The following is a 20,363-nucleotide window of genomic DNA, read 5'->3' on the forward strand; positions in this document are numbered from 1 at the left end:
CAAAGTTACCAGTATTAAAAGACTTGGTAAGCTTCATAAATATAATTGTGAGCAAGACTGGAGACAAATTCTGTTAAGTTCTATAAGGGTGCTTCATCCGTTTTTATTTTATTTTTAAATATTAATTTATCGGCCATTATAAATGCTGATACCCATAGTTTGGAAAATGCCTAATATCGGCCGATAATATCGGCCCACTGATATATCGGTCGGGCTCTAGTCCGAAGCTCTTCATCCTCCTCACATTTTGTAGTTTCACGACCTTTCTCACCACACACACACACACACACACACACACACAGTTTGTACTGTAAAAATGTCATAGTGCGAATAGTGATGTGGCCTCACCGTATCCGTTAGGCGTCACAGCGTTTGTAAGTCCACATGGATGCAGAGTGGTGTGTTTTTGGAACAGACGCTGGTTTTATGAACGCAGATTCACCTCACAGGTAATAAAGAACACTTAAGAGACACGAATGTCCCTCTTGTGGTTTGTTTTTCGGGGGGTGGGATGCTCGCCGATGTCGGATCCACATCGAGCCCTGAAGCGTTGTTCAGCCGTCGTTTTGTTAGCAAAAGCTGGCTTTCGTCTACTTTAAAAGGAATATGAAATCACTTTGATTTCTATCGGTGTTGCTTTTTTTTTGTTTGTTTTGTTCCTGAGACCGAGAGCCGGACACCACTGGAATGATGAACAGGGAAACCTGTGGAGTGTTTTTGGCCTCAAATTGATCCGTGGCTTCGTGTTAAATCGATAGGCCTGAACACATCCAGACATCAGCTGGTACACACTGAACCTTTCTTTTTTAAAGGGAAGCAAATGTGCTGTTTACCGAGGAGCTTTCAGTCGCTGCAGTGATTTGTTTGTTGGAGGTATAGCCACCAGGTTGATGCTGAGTCACTAGTTTGCCTCCGTGTATATTTGTAAATAATGAAAGATGATGCTGAGTATTATACTAATGGTAATGCATGTCGTTTGTTTTATTTAGGCCTGTCCTACCTGCCAAGAAATACATTCCTGCAATTAACCTGACATCGGAGAGCACATTCCTCTTTCCTCTTCCTCCTCCCTCGCCATCTCATCCTCACGCCTCCTCTCTTTCAGCCAGCTGCATTATAACAAAGTCACATCCACGTAGATAACAACAGCGGTTTTCACCCCCATCAGCCTCTCTCTCGCTGATTTGGCTCGAAGCCCTTCATTGTGAAGCGAGCGAGAAGCGTTGAAATAACACGCAGATGGAGAGAGAAAAAAACCCCTCCTCATCTCTGCTCCACTGCTTCTCTAGAAGATGAAGTTATTGAATTTGTCTGAACTTTGATGAGCGCTGTGGGGATAGTGTCCCTCACCGATGTAAAATGTATGAGTTATGAGTATTTTTTTTCGGCGCTATGCTCCAAATCTTCTGCCTCCTTTGTTCTGTAGTTCATACTCAACCAACCGGGCAATCAAATCAACCACATCGTAATAACTTCAGGCAAATTTGTACAACATTCACCGAAAAAAATTGAGTCTTCCAAAGCTTGTAATTTAACTGCCACATTTTTTTTTTTTTTTTTTTTTTTTTTACACTTCATCTCCCCTCATTTCCTGCCAATATACAACGTGGGCTATTTTCATAATGAGTACAAAAAAAATCTGCCTCATATTATGAGGAATAAACGCATAAGCAAGAGTGAGGTGGTGTGAAGTGATCAATCAAGACTCCCTCCTCGGAGAGATCAATACTTCTGATTGGGGAGCTGCTGCCACATAGCTGGATGTTTAAAGAGGGAAGTAGGACAAAAACCAACAGTATTATGACAACCGAGCAGGGTGTAATGAAGAGATCACAGCTGAGAATATCTGATTCATCCATATGTTCGATATAAATAAACCACACACGTTTTGAATCGTCCCTGCCCTTAAGCGAGTGTGTAATCTTTTCTAAGCGACGACGAGAGTACAATTCCCTGAACCACTGACTTATTTTCACTCTATTAATATTTTGCCATGAAAGTGCAATCATCCGTTTAGCCTGTGACAAGCAGCGCGCCGAGGAAACGGGGGGGGGACTCGGGCGCTCGAGTTAATTGTATTTATAAAATCCTTTTCATCTCGAGTCTCGCCTCTTCTCAGAAACTCATCTTGCGCTGCAGATTGAGTACAAGAATATATTGACATTACAAATTTGCGTTTTATTTTCTTCATGTCTGGCAGACACGTAATTTTACTTGAGTCTTTTTTTGCCCATTTGACACTCAGCATCTTCCCAGTATGTTCTTAGGAGTGGATTATAAACTGGATGTTAGTTAACATTAAAATGGGAAAAAGGAAGATTGTTGCAATATTTGTTCATGCTATTTTATTGTCAGTGTTTAGGTTGATAATTATCATACGATATGGTATAACGTTAACTTAGAAATATGTCTGCTACTATTACTTTTTTTATGACTTTTTCTTTTTTGCTGCCATTTTTTCAACAGGATATACTGATTTTTTTAATAACTTTTTTCAACATACAATTATGACTTTATGTATACATTTTTTCGACATACTATACTATGACTTTTTTTAAATAATGTACAACTTTTTTTTATTACTTTCTTCGAAATGTTCAAATATGACTTTTTTTACATACTATGCTATGACTCATTCATTACTTTTTTATGTGCTATAGTATGACATTTTTGACATGACATGCTGTACTATACTATAAAATAGCATGTCTAAAAAACGTTTTTTCCCATTTTATTCTTCATTGTACATAAGAGTTATCAGCAGTTATGAGGTAGCAGCTGGTGATGGTTAAATGGGCATATTGACTCAGAGTGTCTGGTGTTCTGTTGTGCATCTTAGTGGAATGAGTCTTCGTGTACTCCTGTGTTTGACGAGCAGGTCATGAAGTGGAGTGGAGACATTTTGACTGATGACTTTGAGGATGACTTGTAGCTTTGACGGCATCCTCCTCTGTTTCATAGAGTCCAAAATGTTATAAAAAGTCATTGTAAATAGCATGGTATAGCATGTCGCAAGTTATGGTATAGCATGTCAAAAAAAGTTATAAAAAAAGTCAGTATGTCAAAAAAAGTCATAGTATAGTATGTCGAAAAAAAGTCATATTATAGCATGTCGGGAAAAAGTTATAAAAATGTAATTATAGTATGTTGAAGAATTTAAAAAAAAAGTCAGAAAAAAGGTCATGATATAAAATGTCAAAAAGAAGTCACAGTATACCTTGTGGAAAAAAATCATAATAAAGGGCGGCCTATGAGCACACCTGTTCAAATAAAACAAAATAAAATCAATGAATCAATACACAGACACTCTTGTTTTCTTGGAGCGGACATGAAAATATCGGTCCATTAAAAGCCTGCTGTCTACTGGAGAAGGCCGGTCAGTGAGCTGCTGACACAGGCAAGGACGTTTAGGGGAGTTAGTGTGGATCTGATGACAAAACTATGATCCACAAATCACATATATATGATCACAATATACTTCTACCACTACCACTACTACTACAGCGCAGGCCGACCCTAAACAAAGAATAATTAAGAGTGCTGAGTGAGGCGTCGGCAGACTGTTAATGTTGCTCATGCACAAACATGAGAAGTCCTTGGGCGTGTAACCTCCTCCAAGAATATTATGCAGTTTGCTGCAGCAGAATTAGCAGTGAACAGACACAGAGATGCACCATATATATAATATAATATATAATATATAGGTGTCAGTATGTCCTCCCCAACAAATCCTGCTCTTGCTGCAAATATCCCACGTCACATTCACCATTTCAGACCATTTGGGAAAACATCTTGAACTGTTTAAGCAAATAAAAATGTGTCTAATGGGAGAGCGCTGTGGAAACATAGCAGCACATTACAGATTTAATCCAAATGTACCTACGGTGTCAAAAGTGAAGACACCCTGATGCAGATCGGGGCTCAGCTGTACCAGATCTGTGGAAGTGAAAGCTCCCGGTCTGATGAGTGGCGTGCATCTGCATACTCATTCAAACAACTCCGGATTCTTAAACTCTCCTCGCAGAGCCTTAGACATCGCTGTCAATCAGCCTCCTCTTCTCCAACACCTCCTCCTCCTCCTCCTCTGTGTGCACTAAAACGAGGAGGAAATCATTTATTCATGACACCCGGCATCTATAACCAGTATTTCTGACTGATTCTGATTCACAGGAATGAGGCGATATTATTAGACGCATAACTATGCCCTAATGGGGCAACATTTTCATTCCCAATTCAGAGATAGCACCCACGGCTCCCTCTCTCTCCCTCTCTCTCTCTCCCCATCTCATTTGCATAGCGGTGTCAGACTGGTAAGGTTATGGCTGTCACTTTTTTTCCCCCTCTCTTTTTGCAAACATTGGCAGAGCACAGCTGTGTGACTTTGTGGCTCGAGGAAGACGGCTCGTTGGTAGGAGGCCGGCTATTAGACAGTATGCGTAATTACACGTCTTTGACAAAGTGATGGTAATACTGAGTGAATCATGGAGCTTCATAAGCCCTCCTCGAGCCCCCTCGCCGCAGTAACGTGGCAGATTTACTATGGCAGTGTTTGTGGAAGATAATTAGTCATTCAGTTATTACCGAACCATTACTGACACTCATTCTGCTTTAAGAGGATCATGAATTAGCTCCTCGGCCCGATGATGAGATTCTTGGAAACCGCTCCGTCATTTTGATGTAACCCGATGTGACGCCATATATGGAAGAAATGCCACCATCGGCTGAGTGGACCCGGTTGACCTCAGTTCGGTTCATTTTACTGAAGCGATGCAGCAGACGTCGATATCCTGACTTTTATTCCCAATAGGGCAATAAAAAACAAAGTTTTTCAATTATATGTATATTTACCATTTAATTTTATTATATAAGTGCAACATAAATACATGAAATACTTTTATTAAATTAAATTAATTTGATTAAATTGATGCAAACTTCTACATGAATATAATGTGTTTGTTCAATGCATTTGTAATACATTTAAAAAAACAAACATACACAGTTCAGGGGACTTGTAAAAGTCTTACTCATGCACACAGCTTACTTTTGGGATCCAGTAAAGTTTACTTTATTTGTTTATACTAAGCATTTATCTTATGATTACATTTTTTTGTTTGCGTAGTACTCCGTAATGCAACTCATAAGCATGTTTTGTTAGACTTCTACCTGATAAGCGTCTTCATCTTTCAAACTCGGCGCCCCAGTTTGTATCACAGGATTTCAGTTGTTCATTTGTAATCTCCAAATCCAAGCCGAGATAACTCCGCTGACATCATCGTGGTCTCGGATATTAGAAAGCTCCCTCAGACGGGCGACCTTATAAAAGCCCTAAACATAATCTTAGAAAAGAAAAGAAAGCTCCCTTCAGACAATATCCTACAACTGTTTTGGACGACGACTAAACTGAATTTACAGTTTCTCCTTTAATGTGTCCCGTTACACTTCTCAGTTTCACGGAGGCGACGGTGACTGCAGGTGGAAACGAGCGAGTACTTTGTTATTCCTCTTAAATCCCCAACGGGACACGAGGATGCACCGAGGTGTGTGAGTTCTGGAAGAATTATGCATGAGAACACGCGTTGTTCTGGAAAACGTGACATGAATATGATATGAAAGAAGCGTTTCATTGAAGGTGATATTAAAGGATAATAATAATAAAAAAAATGACATTAGCTTATTTTTCTTTCCTATAGAGATCCATAGTCACTGTTGCACAAAGTGTTTTTTGTCTATTCAGAGAGCCTTATTTCTTATATGTAGCAGGGAACGGATGATTTTCTAATGGGGACCATCAGTTCAATGGTCTACAACCAGTTTGAGTCACGTCATGTTTGTGGTTTTCTTCGCAGGCTAGTGTAGAGGAATAGAACATCCTGCCAGCTGCTTAGCAGCCTCCACAGAGAACAGCCTCAATGTGTAGAGCAGCATGCAGCAATCCAAGAAAACTACCCTCGTGAATATTAAAAAAATCAAACTCCAGAAAGTTACAATTTCAACTCAGCAGAATCTCCAAAGACGACCGAAATCAGCGGAAAGGTGGACAAGCAGCAGCTATTTCCATCTTGTTATTGCCACAAGAATATTTATGAAATATCAATCGGAGAGCTCCCAAGCAACACAAACACGTAAAAGCACAGCCCAGTGATAAATAATCCAAAGCTTGCAGACGATGAGGGAGGCAGTGAGTGAGCCATGTCGCTCTTCACACAAAAGCTATTCTGTTTTGCTCTCAAACAGAACTCAGACACCGTGGGTGGAGAAAAATCAATCTAGCCAACCTAGAGAGAGAAGAAATAGGCACCGTGAGAGGCTTTGATTATTGTGATGGACTTAAGTCAGCTCTGGGAACAGCCACTTCATACGTCTCTCTGCTGTTTATCAAATCAGAATTGCATTTGCATCACATTTCCCCCTGCACTTGTGGCTGCCTGGAAGCAAAATTAGCAAAGAAACGGGTCCCCGAGATTATCAAGAATTTGACATTTTGATGAATAGATGCATTTTTTTGGGAGGAAGCCGCGATTCAACCTGAAAGACACATAATTAATTGAATTGCAGCTGTCAAGAGCTTCAGTGAGTCAACAGAGCTGTCTGGGACAGATAGCCTCCGTCTTCTTTCACCAGCTGAGGAAAAACTCAGCAGTATTAACAGAAGCAGCAGATAATACAGGATTTAGATAACTGGTGTCCTGTATTTCACAAGAAACGCAAAAGTAAAAAAATAAAACAAACGCCAACTATGTCACATGACAGCCAGCCTGTGAGACTCAGCCAACGTCCCTCAAATGGAAGCCAGTGGCAGGAAATCATGTAATAACTTGCATCATCCAGTGCAGCCTATAATATTCAGCATGGAGTTACAAAAGTATCAGTTGCCTTGAAGGATCACCACATGGCCTCGTGTGTGTGTGTGTGTGTGTGTGTGTGTGTGTGTGCGCGTGTGTGTGTGTGTGTGTGTGTGTGTGTGTGTGTGTGTGTGTGTGTGTGTGTGTGTGTGTGTGTGTGTGTGTGTGTGTGTGTGTGTAGAGGGTACATGTCTGGGAGTGTGATCCTAAATTAGATATCAGATGTAAGAAACTGCTACAACAAAACAACTTTTTGTTGGTCACATTGTAGAGATAATGTCATCTTTCACTGGCCGACATGAATGAGGATATTATGTATATATTATAAATATGTATTGTTATTTTTCCTCATTGACTAATATGCCATGTGTGTGAATTTGATGGTCGGCCAATGATGTTGAACGTGCGTTTGTGGATAGGACTTGTATTGCGTTGACTTTATTTGGGGACGGGGAGAGCGCTCGCCCCGCCGGAAATGGTTGACCTAATTCCGGTATGGTGAACCTGCGCGTGTCTGAGGCCTTCTTGCTGGAAAATCACTGTGACCCTTTCTGGAACTAACTTCTTCTTGTGGATTACCTTTTTTTTGGGGATCATTGGAGTGAAGTTAAGGATATGTTCTTACGTGCGTTCGTGGAGGGATTGCGCTGCGTAATTGGATACGCACGGCGGCGTCTCTACAAACGGTGAGGCAAACATTTGTTTTCAGGTGTTCACGCTTGAACTCGGGACTTGATTGGTGTTTGGACTGTTTGATTTTGGAGTAAAGTGTCGGGATGTATGAACGCTGGGCTTTGCAAGGGTTAATTGTGTGTTTAAAGTATTGTTTAATTGTATTGTAAAAAAAAGAAACATGACGCGTCAGCGCGCCTGTCTTCACGCTCAAGTGTTGTCATCACAATACAAAGGGATTTAATATGGTTGTGATTCATTAATTGTAAGTGGAATATTTCTTTCTGTTATTGTTATACGGAGGCCAGGCCTTCCGTTTGTTTACGTTAGTTGGAACTGCTGGGATAATTTTCGCAACATTGCGCAATTAATCCTCCCGAGACCTTGATTGCGCGTTATGAATGACCTTCTAGTTAAATAAGGGCGTGAAGTGTTACATCTTGATTTTCAACTACACCCGTGTGCTCAGTAGATGGTGCTGCTCATCTGTAGTGAAGCGTCCCTCTCCTCCCCAAATCACCTTAAACACCTCAAAACAGTGGAAACCAAATTGGCCTTGAAGCCACACGGGGAGATAGTAGAAGATGTTTACTTTAAAGTCAGTCGAGCCCACAGGTCATCTTTTAAAAGGTTTGTTTTTTTATTCAATAGATGAAAAAAAAAAAGGTATTACCTGCAGCACAGCATTTAGTTACAAATATAGCTTTTAGAGAGATGTAGGAAGAGCTGTGTTGAATCTGAAGGCAGATGGGAAACACAGTCTGCAATACACCAGAACATCAGAGAACTCATATACAGCCGAGCAGAAACATCAGCACACTACTTTGCATATAATGCCAGCATGTTACATAACAAGTACACAATTGAGTTGCAGAGGTCTCTTCAACGGGATTGGCACTCTGGCAGCTTCATGATTAAGGATCCCCTAATCACACATCATCCGCTGGGGAAATCTTATTTCAAACGGGGGGAAAATACACCCCACATTCACTCAGCTCTGGATAAACTACTTTAATTTGGTGGAAACACATAAAAAAACATTTGTATGCACGAAAAGGAAGGCTTTTAAGCTTTTTTTCTTTCAGAAAAGCAAACAAAATTAATGTAAGAAGTTGTTTTTTTTGTTGTTTTTTGCACAGCAACAATTTGGAAACAAAAATATGGTGTTTTTTTGTTCAGCAACACTTGAAGGATGCCGTCTAGCACACAAAAAGGAAAGGCAACATTTGCTTTGTGGACTCCCAGCTGCTGAATGCAGCCAAAGCGGTCTACCAGAATCCAAGAGCTCAAGTTTAGTGATTAATTTAATGGCTTGTGAATGTAACATACCAGTATTGTTGGGGGGGAATGTGTATATCTGTGCTTTAGCAAAGCTTCTGTGTTAGTGGAGTGTTTGCGTGGCTAGTATGCGAGTCGTGTAGCAGCGAGAGGTGGATGAGGTCAGTGGTTTTGGCTGGAGTGTGGCTCGGTTCTGGACCCCGCTGTGGCTTCAACCTCACGATGCATTTGGCTGAGGTGTTTGACAAGGCTCTCCAGTTGAGGGTTTCCCCCAAACTCCCTGATGAGGCGGTAGACCTCCACCTCCAGGTCCCGCAGAGTCTGACGGGTGTAGGCAAATGAGCCCACCTTCTCCAGGTAGTCCACGCAGTATCGCTTGATGTCGACGTTCTCCGTGCGCTGCCTTAGGATGTTCTGCACCTGGGTGCTTTCTGGGCGCGACCATATGGCGTGAATGGTGGGGAAAGAGAACTTGCCCTCCGTCAGGTCCTCGCAGAAGCTCTTGTTCTCGCTGTACTCGCGAGAGCTCAGGTTGGCGTAGTCGTCGCGGATCTGGAAGAAGAGGCCCAGCGCGTCCAGGAGGGGTTTCAGTTCCTGTTTCCAATCTGAGAACAGCTGCATCAGGCCGACCGCCAGACCAAACAGCCCTCCGGTTTTCTGCAGCACCATGTTGCGGTACTCCTCCTCGGTGGGACAGGTGTAGGTGTCCCTCCAGTGGATGTCAAGGCCCTGACCCCGGTGCAGCTCCAGCAGCTGCCGGGTAAACACTCTGACGGCCTCGGGGTGCTCCAGGGTCAGCACCTTCTCCAAGCCCAAGAAGTAGACGTAGTTGGCCGAGTTGATGACGGAGGGAATGCCGTAGATGCTGTGGGCCACCGGGAAGCCCCGCCGCAGCTTGGAGCTGTCCTCGATATCGTCTATGAGCAAGCTGGCGTTGTGCAGCATCTCCGTCACCTCGATGATCACCTGAACGTGGCAAACAAATCTCATCAGTAATCTGTATAAATTAACAATGCATATGTTGAGAAAACTTCCTTTCCCTACTCTTGACTAGTATCACAGACAGATTGTATAAATTATGCATTACAGCTTGTATACAGCAGAGGGTGCCATGCATACACTGTTGCCTGCACTGCTCCACTGATTTGTCTTTTGTCAGCAGACAAAATTGTTGTTGCTGAAACAAAGCAGGGAGTCAATCAGAGAGAAGGAAGAGTTCAGCAGAATCAGACTGGAGCGGGTTCAGATTCAGAGATTGACGGGACCGGCTGTCGATTTAGTCTCAAGAGGTCGTGGCTTAAAGAAGGCAACAGTGTGCTTGATGAGTTTAGAGGAAATGTACACCATCACCTCACCTACAGACAGAATGACGTGGGCTCTGTCCCCCAGCAGGATGCCATCTTCTTTAACCAAAAATGGCTTTGTTTCAGGTCAGCCAGGGTTACAATCAGGCGTCCGCTGTCTTTAGCTGGCCATACAGCCTGCTGTAGTGCTCTGCTGATTTAATAGACAAGTGGTGTGGCCTGGTAATGAAAGCTGTTTGTATGGGTCTGGGCAGCACAAAGAGAAGCTCAGTGGGTCAGGCAGATGGCCAAGGCTGGGCCAGTTGGGCAGTCTATGCGCCAAACACAACCTTTCCTTCGGCAGGGTCCCCGACACTTGCTCACCCTGCAGCCTCAGTGAGCCACTTACAAGGGAGGAGGGGGGGCTGTGGGGGAAGCTACAATGAATGCACACTTGAAGGAGAAAATGGATTATTGCCAAAAACATACTCACAAGATTCAAAAGGCTCATTGCAAACAGTGGTCTATGAATTACAATTCCCCGTCGGGATAAAGGAAAGGGCAGAAAGCGAGACTCGAAGCCTCGGGTAGAAACGAGAGTTATCAAAAACCCGAACACCACAAATGTTGAAGTTGTGGACTTTAATTCGTTTCCTTGGAGACACTCAGTCAGACCGTCGCTGTATAACGCCGCCACTTAAGTGCCGAGTTCCTTCACTGCTCCGCAAGACTTCATTGATTATCCCCAGAGGTTACTGATGGAGAAACTCACTCTGTTTGCCAGAGCTACAATCAGTGATCCATTAGGAATGCCAAGACTCCAAACAAGTGTACCGAGTCCAATATATAATACGGGGAAATAACTCTGAAACAGACGAGTCATTTAAAGGTGCACGTAAACCTGTCTCACTCAGGTACACTTGTGGAGGTAAACACAGTAATCCCTGAGAGTCAGACTGTTGATGTCTGACCACGGTTTAAACATGGTCGTCCCACATGATCACACACACCACTCATTCAAAAATGCTTTCTCATTCATGTAAAACACCAGCCGTCGTCTTTGAATATGACTAAATGTGGCAGATATCCACAACCACAAGACGCCACAATATAATCTTAATCTGGGTTTATGTTAAGTGTGTGTTTTCAATTTGTTAAGTAGATAATAGAGTACTGCCATAAAATCTACTGCTGTCACAGTGATAACCATCACATTACAGGTTGTATCCAGATATCTGACCCGTTTAAAACCCGTATTATAATACTATCCAGCAGTAATGAGATCCTCCACATCACATTTGATATGATAACCTGCAATCAGGTCCCTCATTATTTTCTCATAGAGGCAGCTAGATTAAAGTCAGTCTGTATCATTCACATTTACAGGAATACTCTATCCATTTGAAAAGCTACCTCTCTAGATTCGGTTGGCATGGGAAACGTCCAAGAGTCAGACTTAAAACTTTGCAAAACTTTCTAAAAAATGGCAGGAGGCCGAGGACCGCCAGTTGTTAGCTATTATGTTTGGGCAGCACAACCAGGAGCTCAGACAGTGTGGATCAGGGATATCTCACAGATACACAACAGCTTAACACAACTGAAAAAAAGCCAATCTCAGCAACCTCTAGCTTCCCCTTTGAGATGATTCTCTATAAAAAAAATAAAAGATTGAAAACGGGAGAGTGGACTATTTTCACCTGAGAAATATGAAAAGAAATACAATCCTCATTTTTGGCTACTCAGAGCAATTTCTCCCGCAGAAGCAGATCAATTCTAAATAAATAGATAATGGGAAGGGTAATCGCTTGCTTATTGGCAGATTTACAAATTTAAAAAAAAGTGGTAAGATGAGATACAACCAGAGATATCGAGGAGGACTGGATGGAAATATGCTCCGTAGCACACTAACTAGATCAAAACACGTGGTGGGAGTTCAAGTGGAACGGCCAGATATTTTCAAACACCGCAGATAATGGCAAAAATGGGCATAACGCAGAAGAGAAATCATCTCCACACATTCTGGTCATGCACTCTGGGAAGATGGGTAAAGCTATGTGGAGAGGTATTTCAAGTGGACAACCGCCAAGTCCGAGTTATTCACGTACAACGGGTGGACCCCAAAAATCTGGGTCCCCTATACGAGATGGAAACCTAATCTCTAAGGTTACAAAAGAAGACATTTATTTTGAGATTTAAGTGGTGATTACGGCTGGCCAATGCATTGAAAACTCCCACTATCCATACGGACAAGGCAATATAATAACAACCCCTACCTACCCCTGTTGTCCCCAGAACAAACCGATTCCACTTCCATCAATCCATCCATTGTCTACCGCTTATCCTGTATTTAGGGTCACGGGGGGGCTGGAGCCGATCCCAGCTATCATTGGGCGAAGGCAGGGTACACCCTGGACAGGATGCCAGTCCATCAAACAACCATTCACTCTCACATTCACACCTACGGGCAATTTAGAGTCACCAATTAACCTATCCCCATCCTGCATGTCTTTGGACTGTGGGAGGAAGCCGGAGAACCCGGAGAGAACCCACGCTTACACGGGGAGAACATGCAAACTCCACACAGAAGGAACCCGGGGCCGACCCAGGGATCGAACCCGGGACCCTCTTGCTGTGAGGCGACAGTGCTACCCACTACACCACCGTGCAGCCCGACTCCACTTCCATTAAATAAAAAAAACCGAAGGAAAGACATCCAGCAAATAACGGACATTTTGCCACAATAAAATAATTTTCTCACGCAGTGACAAACAAATGCATGACTACCAGTTGCAGGGTGAAACGAGGCTTTTCCTCATCTATGACCCAGCATGCGGACCACAGATCGATCAGTGTGACAGGGGCCGACGAGTCGGAGCAGCAGCAGGTGATTAACACCATCGGGGTGAAAGTGATAGATACACACAAATCTATTCGACTGTAATTCATTGCCATGCATGCTGATCAGAGTAATCTCAGTCGGCGTCGCTGCCTCTCTTCTCACACACCGTGCACACGCATGCAGGATTGACAGAGAGTTACTATGGTTACGTGCACGCTCTGCTTCTCTGTCGCCGAGAAACTTTCTGGAAATTAACCGTTCTTGATGCACACTTGGGTTTCATAGCAGCCTCAATATCGAGGAGCAAGACTAGTGTATGTGGCTGTTTCTTGACTTCAAGAAATTTGTTACAACAAAATGTTCTTCAGCATCCCTTTTATTTCCTCTCCCCCTTTAAAAACATGAGCAGGCGCCCAGAGAAACGAGCATAGATCTTTATTATCTTATGTTTTGAAGAAATATATGTGAAATATCTGCAGTAGTGCACGTCAGAAATCGAACCAAATAAACACAAATTAGCAAAAAGGAGTTCATTTGTCAGGCTCAGTTGAATATAGTTGAATAGCCCTTAAAAATAATGTTTTTTTTATTGATTATTTAATTTAATTTATCATCTATTTATGTTTCACTTATTCCTATATCAGTATGACAATATTATGGAAAGCTGTAATGGATAATATGATTTCAAATAGATAAAACTACAAGCTCTAAGCCTTTGTCAGCTCATGAATGACATGTTTTTCAAAGTAAAAGACAGAAGACATATAAAAGCTAACCCTTCCACATTGTCACAGAGAACAGAAGGAAGCCCGTCAGCTAAATGTCACAAGGCAAATGATTTCCCCCAAACTCCACAACCTGTTATGTACTACACTTTCACTGAAGCGCATATGGGGGTTTGATAAAAAACGAATGAAATAATCATTGCCAAAGGAATGAGACAGCGCGCCACTGTTACTGCCTCCATCTATCTGAAGGCATGGTTGTTTCCATGGCGGCGACTTCTTGGCAGCAGTGTGCTAATGATGACGAGAGGAGTGCTCTCAGTCTGCATGATGGGTTCAGCGGGAGTTTACAGAGCTGCTACATAGAGGAGGGGGGGGGAGGGCACAGGGGAGACAATGGGAGTCAGAGGGGAAGATAGTTCTTTGATGTGCCAAACAAGGAAAATCTGTCTAAAGTGGAATCATCAGGAGAACTGAAGCAGATTTGGTTACAATCTGCATATAAATGTAGGCCATTTGAACCGCCAGCTTGTCCACAACTCATCAAATCAAAAGCCCATCAGTCAAACTCAGAACTCTAAAAAGGTGTCATTGTAGCCTCAAGAAGCGTATGTGCCCTTGAATTGAAAATGTCAGCACTTGTGATGTGAAAATAATCAAAAATGAGCGTTGAGTCATTGGTTTTATTCATTTTGCATTTCAAATTGAATTCATTCGTTTGAAGAACTGCAATAGTAGTGGTGTGAAAGCTGTGATTAAATACCCATCTACTGATGTAAAGTGTGGTTTCGACACGACAGAATCGGAGAATATTTAATAAATCCTCACGAATGACTGACTGCTATATTACTCAAATGCATGCAGCTATTTTTTTTTTTTTTTTTTTTTTAAACCGGTCATCACATCGTTGGAGGACTTTTATTGTGCACTGGGTGATGGGATGACCACTGGGGAGAACAGTATGACCTCTGAGCAGAACCGGGATTCCTCTGCTTGGGGAGGGTTTATAAAACATTCAAGACAAAGGGGAACCTGTTGAACGGCAAATCTAATCGGACTGGACAGGCTCGGCACTAAGCGTTCTGCGCTGCGAAAGGCATGTGGATTCACAAAAATACAATCTCCATATTTTCATTACAGGACACAGGACCAGTGTTCAGCCGATGCAATTTTGATGCTATCAGGATAATAAGGTCAACGGCGCCAATCTCCCCGAGCGGACAGCGGCGAGGGTCCTGCTCAATAACGCCAATAAATCCCTTAAATGGCTAATTTGAAATCAATCTTGACTGAGGAAACACATGAATGCCGATCAGCCTGCTATATGTGCGTGCGTCTCGATGCGACTGTTGGAATCGAATCGGGCAGCATCCAAGAATGTGTCACAACAACAACTGTAATGGATGGATGAGTAGAGCGGCAAGTTTGCCCGGGAAGCCGTCTGTGAATTGAATCATGTTAATCCTTTAGTCACAGAGGTGATCATGAACACACGAAGCTGAAAAAGCAGTAAGTCTCAGTGGGAAGGGTGGTTTATGTCTTAAAATACACAAACAAACAATCCCTAAACGCTGCCAAATATCTCCTTCTCGCCAACATTTACTGCACCGTCTGGAATATACTGTGCAGTAAAAACAATTCGCTGCCACGAGCTTCACATACGTCATTAAAAAGACCTAAAGCTCAACACTGATTTTAAGGGCTAAATGGGGCTGTCTGCCACCATGCTTACTGTAGCACCATCATTCCACCTCCCAAACAGTGTTAAATTCATTTTATCGTGTAATAATATTAGCATAAAATGAACGGATTATCCTGGTAACGAGCCCCGTCGTGCTCACTGGATCCCCCTGGATTACAAACAGCAGCTACTGCAACTGAAGTTTGTATGCAGTGATTATGGAAAAACTATAATCAGACCAAGGTCCCGTCTCCCATCTTCTGTGTATTATAACCAACAATAGCAATTGTTGACGTTATTTCTCTTTCCTTTTGTTTTAATGGCACCGATACCAAACTCAGGCCTGAAATAGTTGGATTGGATATCGATGACAATGGAGGCGATATATTCAATTAAATTCTACGTTTGTATACTATAAACACATTATTTAGTGTAAGTTTAATTACTGCTAAAGTGTTGTTAAAGACTTGCACTTGAATTATAATACCAGATATATTTTCTTTAAAGATTTCTACCATGCTGCTGGTGTACAAATATTATTTTGATAATAAACAACAATACAGGAAACGTTTTATGTAAATTATTCCTTCGTTGTTCTTTATTTAAGTTTGGAAGAAACTCTGCTGTGCTGTTGCAACACCAGACCTTTTTTATTTTATTTGCTCGGCTCCATAAAATGTGTGATGTGGGCGGCAATTCAGAGGTCTGTAAATGGGCTAATGGACAACGGCTTTAAGTAGTCGAACCTCACAATCACCTCTTAAAAACAGTCCATCGATTGATTACATCCAATTCAAATCGGCTCGCTAGTTCTGTAGTAACAAATCCACAACAAATTGAGGTTGTTGGTTTTTGTCCGCTAGATGTTTAAGTAAATAATTGTTTGCAAATATGTTAGCTAAATCACATTCTTTTAGAATGATTTAATGCAGCTTCAGCATTAAGGCTATATTTCCTTACTCGAGATAAATACACGCATTATCTATATGGAAACAAAATGCATTCAAATGTGTAGAAAAGGGTGAGTGTTGGGTTTATTTAAAAGCATTGCCCACCGTTTCTGATTTAATTCCACTTGATCCCCAGCTGCATTAACAACCTCCTGGAATACACTCTTAGGTTCTACATCCAAGCTTTACATTTACATTCAGTTAGGAATAAACTCAGCGATTGCTCTACACTGTGGATGGATTACGAAAGAAATTGCTGATTGGGAATGAGCACAGTTGCTGGATCTGACTGCAACAAAAAAAAACAAAAAAAAAACAAGATTACTCTGAATGTTAAAAGGCTTAGAAAGGCTGATTTCTCACCTGTAGTTTGTCCTCTGGAACATTGAGCCAGTGGTTGAATGCTTGTGACAGTTTTGTCCTCACCTGCTTTCCTGAGAAGAATGCGGAAAACACAAGTTTTAATAGCTAAAGACAAATGTACTGGAGGATGCATAGGAAAAGGAAAAGGCCTGGCCTCGTAAATGCATCCTTCACAATGATTGTTGCATATCTTCAGCTCATTCATTACATTAGTATGTTTTTTTGTGTCCTTATGTCCCAGATATTTGAAAATGCACACTTTGTTGAAGTCTATAAAAACACAGCAGGTGGGTGGTAGATATATCCATCCCAACTATCACATGTTATGTGAACATCTAGATGAAGATTAACTTTTTGTTTATTATACCTGCGAACACAGAGGTGGGAAGTAAGGAAGTACAAATACTTCCATTACTGTATTTAAGTAGAATTTTCAGGCATCTGTACTTTACTTGAGTATTTATTTTTAAAACTAGACTTGTTCCTTTAGTTTTAATGCAATTGAGGGGAAAGTATGCAAGATTCAGTTATCCTTGCAAAAAACAGCCAGTAGAAATGTCCTTTATGGGGATACTTTGTGTACATTTCAGGGCCTGTACTTTTTGTCTTTTTGAACACAGGTATCTGTACTTCTACTTGTGAGCAGACTGTACTTTGACACCGCTGGGCACACAGCTCTGTTTAGGCAACAGTGGAGGTGGGATGTGACCTGACTCAAGTAACTGAGATGTCAAAAAAAAAAAGCACATGATTCCTATAGCTAGTCTAAATAAGGCACAGGAAGTTTTTTGTTGTTCAAACACCAGATTAAAAGCTGGTTATTCTTTGAGCCCATTTGACTCTGCTGTAAAGCTATTTCCAGCCGAGTGCTCACATCCACAAGCTAAACAGTGATGAGAGTTTTATGCCAACCTACATGTTTGACAAACATATGACAAAAAGACCCAGGTTTAAATACTGGAGTTTTTCTTTAATGACGATGCCTGCTGCAAGACTTTAAAATAATCTAATTTATGAGCATGAATGACACGGTGACACTGCAAAAGAGGCAACATCTCAACTAATGGAGGACTTAGGACTTGTCCTATTTGATCATAATGACATATTGACATTACGTCAGAACTTATACCCACATAGTCAGTGGAGAAGTGACTAAGTGACCAATCAAAACTGAAAAAACAAATAAATGTTTCCTCAACAGCAGCGAGTGTGTAGACAAAAAAGGGGATGTTAAACATGCACAACATAGCGATTTCTCAGTATTACAATTCTGAAACCATGTCACCATGTTGAGAGCCTTGGGGAGGCAATCACTCTGCTCTGAATGTCAAATTTAGCACCCTTAACATGACAATTTGTAATTATAGTGTTATATTCAGTCAGTTGTCAGTCAGTGATTATGTTCCAAACGCACCACATAAAACAAAATGTTTGGTTAAAAGCTTAACTCAATACGCGACAAAGGATGAATTTATTGCCGTTTAATTTTAAGGCAACTTTGCCACATCAATAACGCATCTTCTAATAACACAAATCTAGGTGTGAGCATTGTCCAACAACTCATCTTATGCATCATGCATGGTGTTTATGTCTGCTGTGTGTACACGGAAGCCTTTCATTGAATTCATCATTTTAGACACTTTGCCGACGCTATAATCCAGTTCGACCAACAGGAAGCAAGTGGGTCAGAGCTTCACATAGCTCTAGGACTCATCAGCAGTATACATGGCTTTTGATGGCCTTTTAGCTGCATGCCTGTCACTGAGTGTACTCACCTGGTAGTTGCAACAAGTATTTGTATGGTTCCAGCAGAATTCGCTCAGAGGCGTCTTCAGAGTTGCCGTCCATTGCCTCAAATTTACACAAATCTAAGACAAAGAACATAAAAAAATGTAAATAATAAAGTTGACATTGCGCTGTTAAAGTAAAAAGGCTTTGTGCAAGCACACCATCGCACTAAAAAAAAAGAAGTCAACATGTTTGTTTCTCATCTGTGTTGTGTTCATGTTGGGTAACTTGTATCTATTATTTTTCAGCCCCGAAACTGAAAGCTGGCTCTTAACTGACAGATTGGGAAGTGTTGAGTTGCTAAAATTGCAGTTGAAGAAATTGCAGAGTGTGTTGACACGACAGGAACAATGTCTCGACTCGAAAGCCAACCTGGTGTAACTGACGACAGAGACATAACTGCAAAATGCTGCTCCACAAACACAGCAAAATACATAATAGTATGGGCATTTATTTGTACGTGATACCTTCACCCTTCTGTTGTACTTTAAATAAGCACATAATTCAAACACATGCGTTGTTTTTAAAGCTTTTATATTAACAATTATCTAAATCATCTAGACCAAACAAGAGGTTAAAAGGTTTTGACGAAATCTAAATAAAAACAGTTTGATGACGAGATGCAATACATTTCAAAGGCATGTAAAGCCATGAAATCCCCTTGTGCATGGTGACTCGCTGATCACATGGCTGGAAGTTCACAAACAATCACATTACTATTGAATCACACAAAGAAGTGAAAAGTCATGTAGAAATAAAAATAGAAAGGATGGGTAGTCTGTGACAGCTTGTGATCATCATCATCATCATCAGAAACTAAACAACCAAACACTTATTCTCTGTCGATAGTCACTAGTTTAATGGGTACTATACGATCCAACACAGCCTATAACTGAGTGTACAAGTATATATACAAGTATACATTATTGGGTGTAAACTGCACACCAAATAATGAATAAATACAAACTTTTATCCTCATCTTGTCTGTAAAAAAAAAAGTGCCAACAACTTTCATAATCTAGGTCATGTCCCATGAACGTTATAGATATATCAATTTCACTTTAAACAGAACTTGAATGAAAACAACTGTTAAATACATGGTAAGAAAACAAGTTTTAATATTTCTTTTGCAGTAAACTGTCCCCTAATGTTGCAATGTGCATCCCTTGAAGTGGGAAACAACTAATAATTTAAAATTAATTTACACAGTGACCCATACTACACGTACACGGAGGAGTACGAACACTGCTTCTGTGACAGTTAGCCAATTCCCTTTTAAAGTGTCCTCGTTTCCACCCACCTTGGCTTCCGCACGTCAGTCTGCTGACTTGCCGGTCCTGAATTCCTGTTAGCCAGACTGCTAGTTAGCTAGCATTAGCTAATATAAACGCGCCGACAAAAAACACCGTTGAGCATTTCTTTTTCTTTTTTAAAAATAAAAACCTCCGCTTCAACGCTTGCTCGACTAAGGCACACGATGTGACAGTCACCTCCACACTATCACATCATTTTTATGTCCGTGTGTTTACTGCCCAATTCACCGGATGCTATGCTAAGCTAATGCTGTTATGGATTCGCACTGTACAGATACTTTTCAAGGCGAGCTAGTTTTGATGAGCAACCTATCCTATATAGCTCTGGTGTCGTTACGGAGCATGCGCAGAGAGAGTGGGGGACGTAACATGGGTGTCGCGCTCATTGTGTGTTGCAGTTATATTTCTATATTGTCCGGTAAAAGCTTCTATCCTATTATGAAACGTGAATAGTGCGCATACGTCTCATTTGGGACAGGCTGTAATACATATCGAACACACACATGTGTTCCGAAGATGGGGGTTGTAGTTTTTTCAGCTTTTTTTCTCTCATTGTGAGAACAACCCAGTAGGATTACTTCGTACACCTTACCATAGATATTTTTCTCCTCGATCAGCCAATCGTGTGC

General features: G+C 41.5%; 1 protein-coding gene across 1 annotated transcript; it reads right to left on the reverse strand.

The window, feature by feature from the left end:
- Positions 1–8,151: 8,151 nt before the first annotated feature.
- Positions 8,152–20,017, reverse strand: ggps1 (geranylgeranyl diphosphate synthase 1). Its single transcript, XM_084021561.1, has 4 exons — positions 19,722–20,017; positions 18,409–18,501; positions 16,634–16,704; positions 8,152–9,758 (listed from the first exon to the last, which is right to left on the reverse strand). Exons 2-4 carry the CDS (start codon positions 18,479–18,481, stop codon positions 8,955–8,957), a joined length of 948 nt encoding a protein of 315 aa, XP_083877687.1. The 5' UTR covers positions 18,482–18,501; positions 19,722–20,017; the 3' UTR covers positions 8,152–8,954.
- Positions 20,018–20,363: the final 346 nt, after the last annotated feature.

This window comes from Eutrigla gurnardus (genome assembly GCF_963514095.1).
Source record: "Eutrigla gurnardus genome assembly, chromosome: 11".
NCBI classification, from domain to species: Eukaryota; Metazoa; Chordata; class Actinopteri; order Perciformes; family Triglidae; genus Eutrigla; species Eutrigla gurnardus.